Source organism: Marmota marmota, unplaced genomic scaffold, assembly GCF_001458135.2.
Source record: "Marmota marmota marmota unplaced genomic scaffold, marMar, whole genome shotgun sequence".
Classification (NCBI taxonomy): Eukaryota; Metazoa; Chordata; class Mammalia; order Rodentia; family Sciuridae; genus Marmota; species Marmota marmota.
The window spans coordinates 20,230,612-20,244,582 of NW_026000019.1; the positions used below are offsets into that span (position 1 = coordinate 20,230,612).

Genomic DNA, 13,971 nt, shown 5'->3' on the forward strand with positions numbered 1-13,971 from the left:
ATAAGTGAAATGAATGAGTGCAATGAGTAAATGAGTGGAGTGAAATGACAACTAGAAAGTTTTATTTTAGCTGTGTGTTTGGAACTACTCCAGGTAAATTCTTATGTAAATAGGACCCCAACCCATAATTTTGCTGATTATTTTGCCCATTCTCTGTGTGTGCACTGAACAGTTGAGGCCAAGGGTTTCAAATAAGCATAAAACATCCTCATCACAGAAACAGCACTTCGTGTCATAGCCTTTATGACCCTTCAAGGAGAAATGCAGTGAGCCAGGTGGATGAAGGGTGGGCCGTGACTCTGTCGGTCCCTAAGTTGTACCTGTTCAAAGTGTCAGAATTTTTAGCCCAAGCCACGCTCCCCTGAGGCACAGCTCATTGACAATGAACCCACAGAATTTGAAATACCGGCTAGAGAAGTTTGGGTTATTTCCCAAACATCAGAGCCTGCGGGTGGGAAGGGCAGTCTTATGGGATCTCAGCCTCCGGCATTTTCTAAGGTGTTTTGGAAGCTCTAGGAGACCAGTGGGGAATGAGCCTGGGAGCAAAAATCCCAGTGAGTATTTTATCATCTGAACCAACAACGGGTTGGAGAGGTTTGGGAGCACTCAGCTCTGCTTTCCACGGCAGGTGCCCCCTTCTCCAGCCTGTACCCCACTTGAACAGCAGCCGTGCGAGTCCCAAGGACCCACCTCAAACCGTATGTGTCCTAGGAGGCTCTTGGTGTGAGCGAAGGCCCGGAGGTACTCCTGGAGCTTGCTGTGGTGCAGGTAGTTGGGGTAGTCGTCGGGGTACGGGAAGTCTGGGAAGCACATCATTTCTTTGGAAGAGTTGGTGAATACGGACCGGTAAATGCTGGCTCTGCCTTCCTCTGCGTGCTCCTAGGAACAGCAACAAGGCTTCAAGAGATGGCCAAGGAGGGTGTTCCCCTGAGAATATTCCACTCTTATTTGAGTACAGCCTTTTGAATATTAAAAAAAAAAAAAAAAAAAGCAACAGTTAAAAGTTCTCTGTAAGACCTGGAGTGGAAGCCTGCACACAGAGCGTGGCACAGAACCCGGCCATCTTCCACGTTAACCTTCCTATCCCGATTGCCCTAAGGTCAGCTCTGCTCTTGGAGTCCCTTAGCCTCTTCCTCTTCTGATCTTGCACCACCATGTTCTAATCTCAGGCTTATGTTAAGAAACAACATCAAAACGATCAAACATCAAAACATCAACAAGAGGCTGTGGCTCTTGGCCTGTTTGGTCGCTGCACGAACACCCAGCTCGTACTTCCCTGGCCCCAGAACCCCATACTGAGGTGGCTCGTCAGCTCTGATGTGATGGGTCCCTGGGAGGACTGGCGCCTCAGAACAGGTTCCTGGTTGCGCCAACAGAGTCTCAGATCTGGCAGGGCCTGGGGGGAGTGCGTCTAAGGCGTTCCAGGAACAGCTCCTGTTGCTGGCCCAGGAAGCGCAGTCTGAGAACCCCACAGTCAGTGGACTCTGTCCTGGAAGACGTCTTGAACTCACCAGTTGTTGGTGTTCCCTCTTCCCCAAAGGAAGCCAGAGGCCTTAGAACTCATGTTAAATCTTGGTCCTTCATTTTAAAGCCATTGTGTCATTGAAATGTGGCTTCATGTTGAGAGACAGTCTAAAGCTCAACTGGAAATAAACATTTCCTCTCTGTGGCAAGGACAGGATGGAAGTGTACTGCCCTGAGAACCCATCAGGAGGCTGGCAGCCTCCAAGGCTCGCGGAACTCTTGTGCAATGGAGGAGGGGGGACTTCCCCCCGTGGTCTGTCTTCTCCCACCCCAGCTAACTAACCCCTGGGAGAGGAGACACACTGCTGGAAGAGGGGAGAGGCGGGTGTCTCTGGGGGCCGGGGGCTGCCTGTGTTTCTTCTCAAGTTGAAAACACAAGCTTCCTGCACTGTGGTTGCTGTGTGTCTCAGACCTTCTAACCTCGGGATTTTCACCTTTTTCGTCTCACTTTGAAATTTTGTAGAGTTGGGAAAAAGGCACAAAGGCTCCTGGCCCAGGGCTCGGGTCTGAGTGCGTCCTGTTTGCTCTCAGATTGTGTCTTCCGCCCTTGGCTGGGAGAAGAGGGGAGGATGAGGCTCCTCAGATGCCCCCGGACAGGCAGAAGGGCGGAGCCCTGGGGACTACAGGACTCTGCTCTGGGAAACAGAGGTGAAAAGTCTGGGATTATTTTCATCTTGAATGACTCTCTGTTCCTATCCCTTGACCCCAGCCAATCTTAACACAGAGAAAAAAACATTTGGAATTTACCCTCAAAGACTGTTCTTCAAACAGAGGAAAAGAAAACATGTTATATAACCACAATGCTCCAGGGCCCGCGTCTCGTTATTTGAACACGTGGAGAGGCCTGAGCCAGTGGGCAGGCACAGGCTGCCTCTGCCTCTGCCGGGACACCTTGTCCTGGACCAGAGGTCCACGCCGCTGCTGGGACCTTATCACTGCTGGCCTCGGAATCTGTGTTCCTCCCCCCTCTTCTCTAGGACATAAGTACTCAGGGCAAGGTCAGGGGCTGACTCTCCAGCACTCTGGCCTGCTTTTCCCCCATACTCCATCTCTGTCCACCTGTCCTGCCTCCTTGCGCTTGCTTCCCTCTCCTCTCACCAGTGACTGAGTCTCCTCCACCTCCACCTGCTGCCTTTATGCTGTACCCAGGTCTTCACTTCTGCTATTTTAACCCTAGTTTTCTCTCTACTTTTATGATACAGGTTCCCTGGTGCAGCGATAGCCTGACCACACCCTGCGCGTAGTGTACTTAGCATGCATTGGTTGAGTGGATAAATTAATTAGTGGGAAAAAAATGTCCACACAGTCCAGTTCTATTGTTTTTCTTTTTGCGATCAAAATGACACTAATCTATTGCACATTGAACAATGTCTTATTGCAGTAACGATAAAACCTTTTGAGGTCCTGAGGCCCTGTATGGGGTGTCTGAAACGTAAAACTTTCTCACATTCAGGTTGCTAGTGTTTAAATCCCACGTGGTTTCCATTTCTCAGAAAAGCACCTAGTGAAAAGTTCTGAGTTATCAGATTTCTGTCTTTCCACACACCTTGTGTGAGGTTTGCAGGATAAAAGCTTATATAACACATTAAAAAAAAATTCCCTGTTGAATCAGATGTTGTGCCAACACAACTTTCCTTAGAAAAGAAAGAAGGGATGGGGTGCGTTGAGGAGGCTAAAGTTTCAGGTATTTGGACACGTTCACATCCCCACTGGGCCTCTGAGTAGGATTTTGCATTTACAGTGGGTCACACGAGTCTGATTCTGCATCTTACTGATGTCACTTACTGCTCCCATAAACTTCCTGATCTGGTGGCAGCAGTAACATGTGGGTTCTTCCCTGGATGCAGGAGTTTACGCCTTCTCTGTGCCTTTCAGGGGCTGTTGATGCCCTGGGGTACTGGGGCTGGCTCACCTGATGACTGTCTCTGGAATCCCATCTCACAGTGGTCCTTTACTTCCTGTGCCTGAGGACATCCTTCAAGGCTCAGGAATTGGCTTTGGACCCACTAAGATTTCCCTAGTCCACTTCTAAAATCTCAAGGCCTTTGCCCGTTGACAGTTATTATAAAGTTCAATCATCTTTTACTTGAAATTCTTAGGGCCAAATCTATTTTGAAATGTGTACATTTTGGGATTTTGCCCCATAACACTCCTGGTGAAATCCTGGGTTTCAACCTGTAATTTAATGTGTTAAAATGTCTGCCATATCACACAAAGTGAGCCTTAGTCTCAGGTCAATTCAACTTGTGTATTTGGATCTAATGACTTTATATATATATTAGTTGTAGTTGGACACAATACCTTTATTTTATTTACTTATTTTTATGTGGTGCTTACACATGCTAGGCGAGCGCTCTATCCCTGAGCCACAACCCCAGCCCTGGACCTAATGACTTTCAATAAATGTTTTGCCAGTTAAATGAGTTTTGCCCACTGGCTTCCAAAAAACTGTGGCCTTATATTATGGCTTGCTTCCTCCAGTGGATGGGACCGTTTTAGTAGAGGGGTCATGCCACATATTTACATCTCATTCCTGGCGCAAACCCTGCCAGAAGAGAGGCTCCTTCAGCATTTAGATGTTATTGAAGAGATGGTAGAGAGCCACTTCATGATTTAGTTTAAGAAAATTAAGCAAATGCAAATGTGAGAGAATGGGATTTTTGAAAAAAAAATTAACTCTTGATTATTCTGTAATGGAAAACAAAATTAGGGACCTTGTATAATAGGAACAAAGATGTAAAGCAACAATAAATAAATAAATAAAGGCAAACGCCACACACCTTTTGAGATGAATACAAACGTGTTTTGAATTAGCACTGATCAATTCTATCCAAGGAGTCCATTGATGCAGGTTGGACAATAACTAACAATGGAAGATGGTTATGGGACCAAGGATGTGGGTTTAATGTCTTCAAGCCAAACACAAACCTTTCACATCCAGTCACAATGGGAGAGTCAGGACACAAAGGCTAGAAGCCTCTCCAAACCTGGCTTTTGAAATCTATGTCATTTCTATAAATGATCAAATAGCAAAGACCACCATTTTTCTCTCTGGGTTTGGAATCAGTAGATAACCAATAGCCACTTACATAATCAGCATTTATAATCACTTGTATCTCATCAGAGATGTAAATTAATCATAGACTCATATTCTGTTAGAAATGGGAAGCTCATTAGAGGGAACCTATCTTCCAACTTCTTTTTTTAACAAATGAGTATTCAAGGTCCAGAAAGGAAAAAAACAACTTGCCTAGGAAAACCTAAGAGCTGAGACTAGAACTCACGCCTTCTGGTCTTAGTTCAGATTTGTTTTTCTTTTTTTACCTTATTCTTGACCTTTAAGAGCAGTGATTGACAGAAGCCTTTCAGCGACCTGGGAAGGAGGTAGCGTGTTTTTATCTCATTGCTGGCACCAGACCCTCTGTCTCCAGTCATAAGTCCTGCTGCTTTGAAGTAGTTTTGGGTGGTCAGATGTTAGTGTGACCGGAGAGGTAAGATTTTTACTTTCCAGATCGGGAGCTTCTGTGGTCTGCTGTCTGGCTCTGAATTAGAACTAATCAGATTTGTTCTGCGCTGGGAACCCGTCTCCTTCCTCTGGTGTCCCAGAGATGTGCCACTCACCGAGAACTTCCACAGCCCTCCCATGTCATCGCTCCTCTCAAAGCAGGTGGGCTCCAGCCCCTCCTCCAGACAGCACCGAATGGCGGCCAAGCCACTAACGCCAGCTCCAATGATGGCCACCCTCTTGGCCATGGTCGCCTGTAGCAGAGTCTGGAAAGGACTTCTTCAGAAGAGCGTGGGTTGACAGGGTTTCTCAGTGAAAAGGTTTGCGTGTCAGGATCCTCACCTTAGCACAAGAAGGCACAGAGGCACGTTTACAGTTGATGCTCATTATTTGTCCCATTTTACTATAATAAGATATGAAATTTGGCATCTCCTGATTATTCAGTATGCCAAAAATACAGCCGTCAGTGAATGCTTCGCAGGAAGATCACCAATCCTGTGCTCTCAATTGCAAAGGAAGCTTTGATACCTTGAATTCAAAATTACTTCTTCAAGGTTTAGAGCTAACAAATGAAGGGGTCAGAACTAGGTGTGAACCTGCACAAAATCCTCTATGCCAGATCCCCTCCCGCACAATGAGTGCCTGACTGAAAGAGGCCTCACCTCCTGATCAGCCTCCTTCCCTCCCGGAGGACCAGCGGTTGTCTAGATGTGGAAGGGATGGCTTTTAACAATGTCTTTTGATGGAAAAACTGAGAAAAGGGGAGGAGTTATTGCTCTTAAAGTAAAAATTCCTCTTTCTTTGTATTCTTCATGGTGTGGAGTCCTGGTGAGATCTGGTGGAGAAGGACTGAGCACGGCAGGAATGAGAGGAGAACGGGGAGGGGAGGGGAGCAAAGAAGAAAAGGCTGGGGGAGGGCTGAGCGAGGCCCCTAGTCCTGGTTCCAAAGGGCCAAACAGTGACTAATGTGCTCCCCGGAGCTGTAAGGTAAATCCCTAGGAGATTAAGGGAACAATGGCTATTATTTATTTTTGCTTTGAAACTACAGTATGTATAAACAGACTCGATGCACCTGGGCTAGTTTTGTTGCACCAACGGGGGCTCAGATTTCTGGAAACATAGGAAGGTCTGAATGTGAGGAGCCGAGCTAACCCTTGTAGGTGATGAGTTTGTAAAACTGGAGATGCAAAGGACAGAATTGCAGAGCCACTGAATCTCATCTCTGGCTGCCACCCCTTTCCATCCCTGCCGTCCCCCCTCATCTTCCTCCCCACCTGCCTCCCTTCCGCCATTCCTTCAACTTTGGCAAGTGCCTACCACATGTCAAGCATTTCAACAGGGTCTTAGGGGCTCAGGGGCCAGCAGACGGAGTTTCCACCTGGAACATTCCAAGAGACAGAGAAGGGACGTGTGACAGCGAGCTGGGTTCGGTGCACCCAGTACTCAGGAAGGAGCATCTAAATCTGCCTGGGAGAAGAATAAGAACTAATGACTTTAAGAGAAAGTGAGAAGAGGCTGAGGGTCAAGGGAAGGATAAATCTTTGCCAGCCAGAGAAGGGGCAAGGAGCGTGCAGCAAGCAAAGAGAAAAGTGTGCCAACATACAAACGAGCAAGGGGGATGTGACCTGGAGTGAGTGAGGTGCAGCTGGCCCGGGATTGCTGGACTACAGGGAACAGGAATAGCAGAAGATGAGGGGGTCACAGGTTGTGGAAGACACCGCAGCACCTCACTCAAGGGTTTGGACACCATTTTCTAGGTTTTGGGAAATTTTGAACATGGAAGTGATGAGATCAGACAAGACCAGATTTGGAGGCTGGCCAGGACGGGGTTGCAACAACACAGGCCAGAGAGGGCAGGGCAATGGCAGAACACTGGGTAGGAGAGGATGCAGGGCACTAGGAGCAGAAACCAGGGGCCTGCCACAGGACAGGTGAGGTCACACTGGAATCACATCCAGCAGGCAGGGCACTATTGGGGTCACTGCAGATGCCTCCACCTCAGGAAGTAGGCCGTGAGGCTCACTGAGTAAACTTGGCTGGTGAACCGTGCTTGCCCATTCAGGGGCAAGAAAACTCAGCCTTTGCTTCCCTTTGCTCCAGCCCAGGTGTCTGCCCAAGTTGCCTGCAAGCTCTACCTGCAAAGCAGTCTTTGAAGAGCAGTTTTAAACTTTCTAAGTCCTTGCAGTATAGGAAGGAGCCAGAGCAGGGTAATTAATTTTTCCTAATAATTCAGTTTCTACCAGACCTCCTTCTTCTGACCTCCCAAATTTTCTAATCAGTTTCACAGCATCCTATGCTGTTGTTTAACTCTGTCACATCTCAACAATGAGGCCCTGAGCTTCTTCAACCCAAAGACAAGCCTTACTCATTTCTTATTCCTCTGCCTGGGACCCAGCTAAGCTCATAGCAGGCATTCAACAAGTATGCTCTCAGTGAATGGCTGACCGGCAACTTAGAGAGTGCGGTGTGCTTTGAAATTGTGGAGCTCCATCTGGTCATCGGAATAGGGAAGGGATTTAAGAAGGCTGTCCCTCCTCTGGATACTGATGAAGAGTTCAGTATGGGAGATGAGATAAGAGCCTGCTCAGTCTCTTGAGTCCTCTGCAGACCTCAGCTCTTCGGTGGTCTGCGCTGTGGCTGTCACCCAGAGCAGGGCGGTTTGAACAGGCTGCCTGGTACCTGGCTTCCTGGGGCAGCAGACTAGGGTTTGGAGGCCTAATGGCTTTCAAGTTGAGGGAAGCCATGGTGTTTGCCGGACAGGCTGATTATTTTAGGATTTGTGAGGGTTTGGGGAGATTTTCCAGATGATTTTACGTTTGTAATTCCCATTTTTGTATTTTTCTGGACTTAAGGGAGTCTTAGGGGATCCACAAGCACAGCCAGAGGCCTTGACAGATTGTAATTTGCAAATTCTTAAGCTTCAATCCATCACATCTGCTCCGAGGCCCATTCTTCCTACAGAGATAACCCTCCCCCGAGCCAGTCCTAGCCAGTTCTGTCTCATCCCACGGGTAGAAGGAGGGAGGCAGAGAGGAAAACTCAGCATTCTCTTTCCTGAAAGTTTCCCAAATGCAGGGTTATGGTTCATCACCTTTTAGTGACCCCTCGGGCTAGCCAGGAGGAAGTCCTGGACCAAGTGGAGGGAGGCTGGTTGATGGGCAGGCAGAGGGCAGAGCAGCGGACGTTCTTCCTTGTCTCCCGCCCCGCCTTCTTGCTGCCACCCCTGCCCTGCAAATGTACAGGCTCAGGCCTGTTCTTTCTGTGGGCTCTTTGCTTCAGGCCGTGTTTCCTTCTTCCTGGGGACTATCCTTCCAAAGCTGGACTCGCCAAGGGCTTCAGGAAGTGTTTCCTAGGGCACACAGTGCTCTGTGCTCCTCCTGGGGTCCCCTGCTGCCCTCCCACTGCTGGCTGACCCAGCCTCTCCTTTCCTCCATGCACCCCTGTCTGGGAACCCGCACTCAACCACGTCCCTTCCCTCTCCCTGCGGGGGGTCATGCTCCCTGCTCACTCAGGCCTCTGGAACTGTGGGTGGGGGTTCTCCCACCTTCATTTTGTCTGTGCAGGTCTGTGCATGTGTCAGGACCCTGACCAAACCTCCTTCTCCACTGGAAGCCTTCCTAGCACTTCCGTGCATTGGCCAAGTTTCCTCAGGTCCGATGCTGCATCCCTCACCACCTGATGTCGCTGGCTTCCGGGAACTCTCTGAATTGTCTCACAAGCGTTCATTATTGTCCTGTGGACAGATTCACCTCTTGCTGTCAGGACTGTGGATTCTGATTTTTGTCACCTCCCTTGACACCCAGTGGGTGCTCTGTGAGTAGGTGTGGATTTAACTTGACAACACTTTTAAAGCTCTCCTCTTTCCTGTGAAGATTATTTGCATCACTGCTGCATAGATGGGTGCAAAAATTTTTATTTTATTGTTTATTTTGAGTTTATTTCTTTATCTCCAGCCTCACTGAGGTATAATTAACAAATAAAACTACATGTAAGGCGCCCAGCACCATGTTTTAACATACACATGTATCCCCAAATTGTAGCAAGTTTGTTGGCGTCTCTGTCACTTCACTCAGGCCCCACTGTTCTTTGTGGCCGAGAACACTTTGGACCTACTCTGAACAAATCCCACGTGTACAGCACTGTGTTTTGAGAAGTGTTTATCAGGCCCTTTACCCCTGTTTAAACACCGCGCTGCATGTTACATCTCCAGACTTACTCGTCCTGCGTCACTGAGCTCTTAGGCTTTGACCACCAGCCACCATCCCTCCCAGCCCAAGTCACAGCCACTGCCCATCTACTCACTGGTGCGTGGTATTCACATCTCTATGCCTGTCTGATTTCACTTAGTGCAGCGTCCTTCCGGCTCCCCCTCGTCATTGTGAAAGATGAGATTTGCTTTTCTTGAGGCTGAACGATGTGTGCAGGTGCAGCGCCTTTGCCTGGGCATCTGCCGACAGAGGCCAGGCTGCATCACAGCGTGGTGGACAGTGCCTGCTGGATGCCCCTGTGTGGCCTCTCTTCCGCATACTGCTTTCCTGTCCTTTGGCTATGAACCCAGGAGTGGGACTGCTGGGTCCTAGGGAAGTCCCGTTTTAATTTTTTGGGGAAACCTCACACTGTTTTCCAAAATGGTTGGTTGTACTAATTTACATTTCCACTGAAAATGCACCAAGATTCCCTTTTTCTTACATCCTCTTATCTTTTGTCTTTTGATTATGGCCATTCTAACAGGTGTGAGGTGAGGTCTCATTTTCATTTTGATTTGCATTTCCTTGATAATTAGTGATGTTGAGCGTGTCCTTCTTTCCCCCACTTTTTAAAATCAGTGCGTCATGGTTGTATACAATGGTGGAATCCGTTGTTACGTATTCATACCTGCTCACAATGTCACAATGTCATTTGGCCAGTATCATCCCCACCCCCAGGGCTGCCTCCCTCCCTCCCCTCCTCCCATTCCTTGGTTCTGTTCCTCTATTCATTTTTCTTCTTTTGAGAAGTGTTTATCCAGGCCCTTTACCCATGTTTAAATAAGGTTGTTTGTTTCATTGCTGCTGATTTGTTTGAAGTCCTTACATATTTTATTATTAACCCCTTGTTACGGTGTGGATACGAGGTGTCCCTCAAAAGCTCCTGTGGTAATGCTGGAATATTCAGAGGTGAAATGATCCGATTATGAGAGCTGGAACCTAATCAGGCCATCCTGGTTGGAATGGACTGGCTGGACGGTAACTGTAGGCAGGTGGGCGTGGCTGGGGAGGTGGGTCCCTGGGTGTGCCCCGAAAGGGTTCAACTTCTGTGTGTCAGCTTCTGTGTGGCCCCTTTCTCTCTTCTTTTTCTCTCTCCTCTCTCTCTGTCTCTGTCTCCTCTGTCTCTCTCTCTCTGCTTCCTGGCCACCACGAGGCTAGCCGTTTTCCACTACCATGACCTTCCATTATCGTGCTCCACCTCTCTTGGGCCCAGAGCAGTGGAACTGGGCAACTATGGACTGAATCCTGACATCATGAGCTCAAAACAAACTTTTATTCCTCTAAGTTGACTTTTTTTTTTTAAAATATTTATTTTTTTAATTTTCGGCAGACACAACATCTTTATTTGTATGTGGTGCTGAGGATCCAACCCAGGCCGCACGCATGGCAGGCGAGCGCGCTACCGCTTGAGCCACATCCCCAGCCCTCTAAGTTGACTTTGTCCAACGTTTTGGCCACAGTGACGTCAAGCTGACTAACACAGCCCTTATCCCACGAATGGTTTGCAAATAGTGCCTTCTTCTATGGGTTGTCACTTCACTCTGTTAGTTTTCTCCTTTTCTATGATGAACCTTTTTTAAAAAATTTGATGCTATTTAATTTATCTTTTTTTACTTTCACATCCCTACATTTGACACATATATTTTTATAAAAGACTCATTGACCAGAATAATGTCAAGGTGTCTACTCTTTTTTCCCTTATAGTTTTACAGTTTCAGATCTTAAAGTTTAAGCCTTTAATACACTTTAAGTTGTTTTTTTTTTCTGTATATGCAGGGTCCGGTTTCCTCCCTTGCGTGTGTATGTCCAGCTTCCCAGCGTCCTTGCTCCTTTCCCATGCTTCGTCCCTTGTCTGGTTGTCTCTCTCCTCAGATCTAAAACTTGCTCCATATGTTTAGGTGTTCCAGTGTACGGTGCACATATATTTATCATGTTACACACTCGTGACCAGCCCTCCTCCTTATCACTTCAGAGTGACCTTCTTTATCCCTTGGGATGGTTTTCAACTTTAAGTGAGTTTTTTTTTTTTGCCATAAGTGTAGCCGCTGTGGCTCCTGGGGCTTCCATTGGCTGGAAGGTTTTTCCCATTTTGTCTTTTTCTGCCTCTGAGTGTCCTTAAATCTAAAACGAGTCTCTTATGGACAATACATATTACATACATTTGGATTTTGTTTTTCTTTTTAAAATCTATTCAGTCATTCTTTTTATAAGACAATCCGGGCTGTTGCATCAGGTTATTGTTTATAAGTAGGGATATACCATGGCCATCTATCAACTGTTTTCTGGATTTTTTGTAAGTCCCTTGTTCCTTTATTCTTTTGCTGTCTACCTTTGTGACTTGATAGTTTTAAGTAGTGCTTATGCTTGGTTTCTTTATCTTTTGTGTATTTATTACATTTTTTCTCTTTCTAGCATTTGTGAGGCCTATATAAAACAATAGTCCAGGGTGGACTATTAGCAACTTAACTTTACACACACCTAAAACCTCTACTTTTACCCTCCCTCCTGCATTTCATATTTTGAAGTCACAGTTTACGTATTTTATATTGTGTGTCTCTAAGCAAATTATTGTAACTGTAGTTATTTTTAACAGTTTTTTTCTTAACTTTTGTATACAAGTTTTGTATACAAGCATATATACAAGTTTCTACACACTGCCCTTACAGTATTAGAGTATTTAGAATTTGACTACATATACCGTAACCAGCATATATCATGCACTTATTTAAAATTTTTTTTTAAGTATATATATATATATATATATATATATTTTAGTTGTAGACGGACACAATACCTTTATTTTGTTTATTTATTTTTATGCAGTGCTGAGGATCAAACCCAGTGCCTCACACATGCAAAGCAAGTGCTCTACCACTGAGCCACAGCCCCAGACTCTCATGCTCTCATGTTTTCATGTTAGTAACCAATTTCCTTTCATTTCTTTTGAGGAACTCCCGATAGCATTTATTAAAAGGAGATCCAGTGGTGATCAACTCCCTCTCCTTTTGCTTGGGAAAGTGTTTATCCCTCCTTCATTCGATGGTATGAAAACTATTCTGAAGGTCAGCTTTGCCAGGTTTAGTGTTCTTGGTTGACACTTTTTTTCCCAGTTCTTTGAATATATCATTCCATTCTCACCTGGCCTGCAGAGTTTCTTCTAGGAATGCCACTGACAGTCTCTTAGGGGTTTCCTGGATAAGTCACTATTCTCGTGCTGCCTTTATAATTCTTTATCTTTGACTTTTAGAATTTGATTATAAAGTGTCTTAATGAACCTTCCTTCCTTCCTCCCTTCCTTCCTTCCTTCCTTCCTTCCTTCCTTCCTTCCTTTCTTTTTTTCTTTTTTTTTTAACCAGGGATTAAACCCAGGATGCTTAACCTCTGGGCCACATCCCTGGCCCTTTTAAAATATTTTATTTAGAGACTGGGTCTGCTGAGTTGCTTAGTGCCTCTTTAAGTTGCTGAGGCTGGCTTTGAACTCACAATCCTCCTGCCTCAGCCTCCTGAGCCACTGGGATTACAGGCCTGCACCACCATGTCTGGCTAATGAACATTTCTTTGTTTAATCTATTCTTTCATTCATATTCAGGGATCTACACATTGGTTTCCTTTTCCTGGTTTGCAAAGTTTTCTGTCATCATTTCTTTATGTAAGTTTTCCCCCTCTTTCTGTCCCTCTGCTCCTTAGGGGACTCCCATAATGCCTATGCATTGGTTTGCTTTATGATGTCTCATCAGTCCCATAGACTTTCCTTTACTCTTTTTCATGCATTCTTATTTCTGTTCCTCTGTGTAATTTAAAATGACCTCTTAGACCCCATTGTCTTTTTTGGGGGGCAAGGAGGTTACCAGGGATTGAACTCAGGCACACTCAGCCACTGAGCCCTATTTTGTGTTTTATTTAGAGACATGGTCTCACTGAGTTGCTTAGCTTGCTGTTGCTGAGGTTGGCTTTGAACTCGTGATCCTCCTGCTTCAGCCTCCGGAGCTGCTGGGATGACAGGAGTGCTCCACTGTGCCCAGATCCATTGTCTTTTTGCTGCCTGATTGATTCTGCTGTTGAAGCACTCTATGAAATTTTTCATTTCTGTAAATTTGTGCTCTTCAACTCCAGAATTTCTGTGTGGTTATGCTTTACGGTTTCTAACTCTTTGTTGAACTTCTAATTTTGCTCATGCATTGTTTGTGTATGATCTGTTTTAGCTCACTGAACTTCTTGAGGCCACTCTTGGAGTTCTTTGTCAGGCACACGTAGATCTCCATGTCTTTAGGGTCAATTGCTAGTTCTCCCTTGGTGGATTCGTGTTTTCCAGGTTACTCGTGATTCTGTGGCCTTGTGTTGGTGTCTACACGTTTAAGAAGCAGGCATCTCTTCCAGTCTACCATAGCCTGTGTGGAGATTCTTGGTGTGCTGACTCGGAGTCTACGGCTGGTTTGATGTTTCAGGCCTCAGGAGGGCTGGGCCGGTGCCTAGGTTAGTAGGTGGGAGGCCACCCTGCTGCCTGTGTCTATGGGGACAGGCCTGGGACCTGGGTCTGCTGGGGAGGCCTGAGACTGCATCCATGTGGGCAGGCCCAGTTGCAACATGTCCACAGAGGCCAGCCTTGTTCTGTGGTCTACTATGATGGCCCTGTTGACTGTGTGTGTTGGGACAGGCCAGAAGCCAGCATCCCCAGCAGCCAGCTTAGTACTAGGC

The 13,971-nt window shown here is 46.4% G+C and overlaps 1 protein-coding gene across 6 annotated transcripts in view; it reads right to left on the reverse strand.

The window, feature by feature from the left end:
• LOC107147236 (putative dimethylaniline monooxygenase [N-oxide-forming] 6) overlaps positions 1–9,464 on the reverse strand; it is a 23,043-nt gene extending 13,579 nt beyond the window's left edge. Inside the window, exons 1-3 of one of the 6 annotated variants that reach the window (XR_007350026.1) lie at positions 5,692–5,944; positions 5,146–5,371; positions 691–879 (exon numbers count right to left, since the gene is read on the reverse strand). Coding sequence is in view for 5 of the 6 variants with exons in the window: in XM_048810043.1 (XP_048666000.1) it covers positions 691–879; positions 5,146–5,277 (321 nt within the window). In the remaining variant the exon portion in view is untranslated. Of the gene's footprint in view, positions 1–690; positions 880–1,511; positions 1,770–5,145; positions 5,372–5,691; positions 5,945–9,331 lie in introns of those variants that run through there. The other 5 variants (XM_048810043.1, XM_048810044.1, XM_048810042.1 and 2 more) reach the window with 5 other exon arrangements.
• Positions 9,465–13,971: the final 4,507 nt, after the last annotated feature.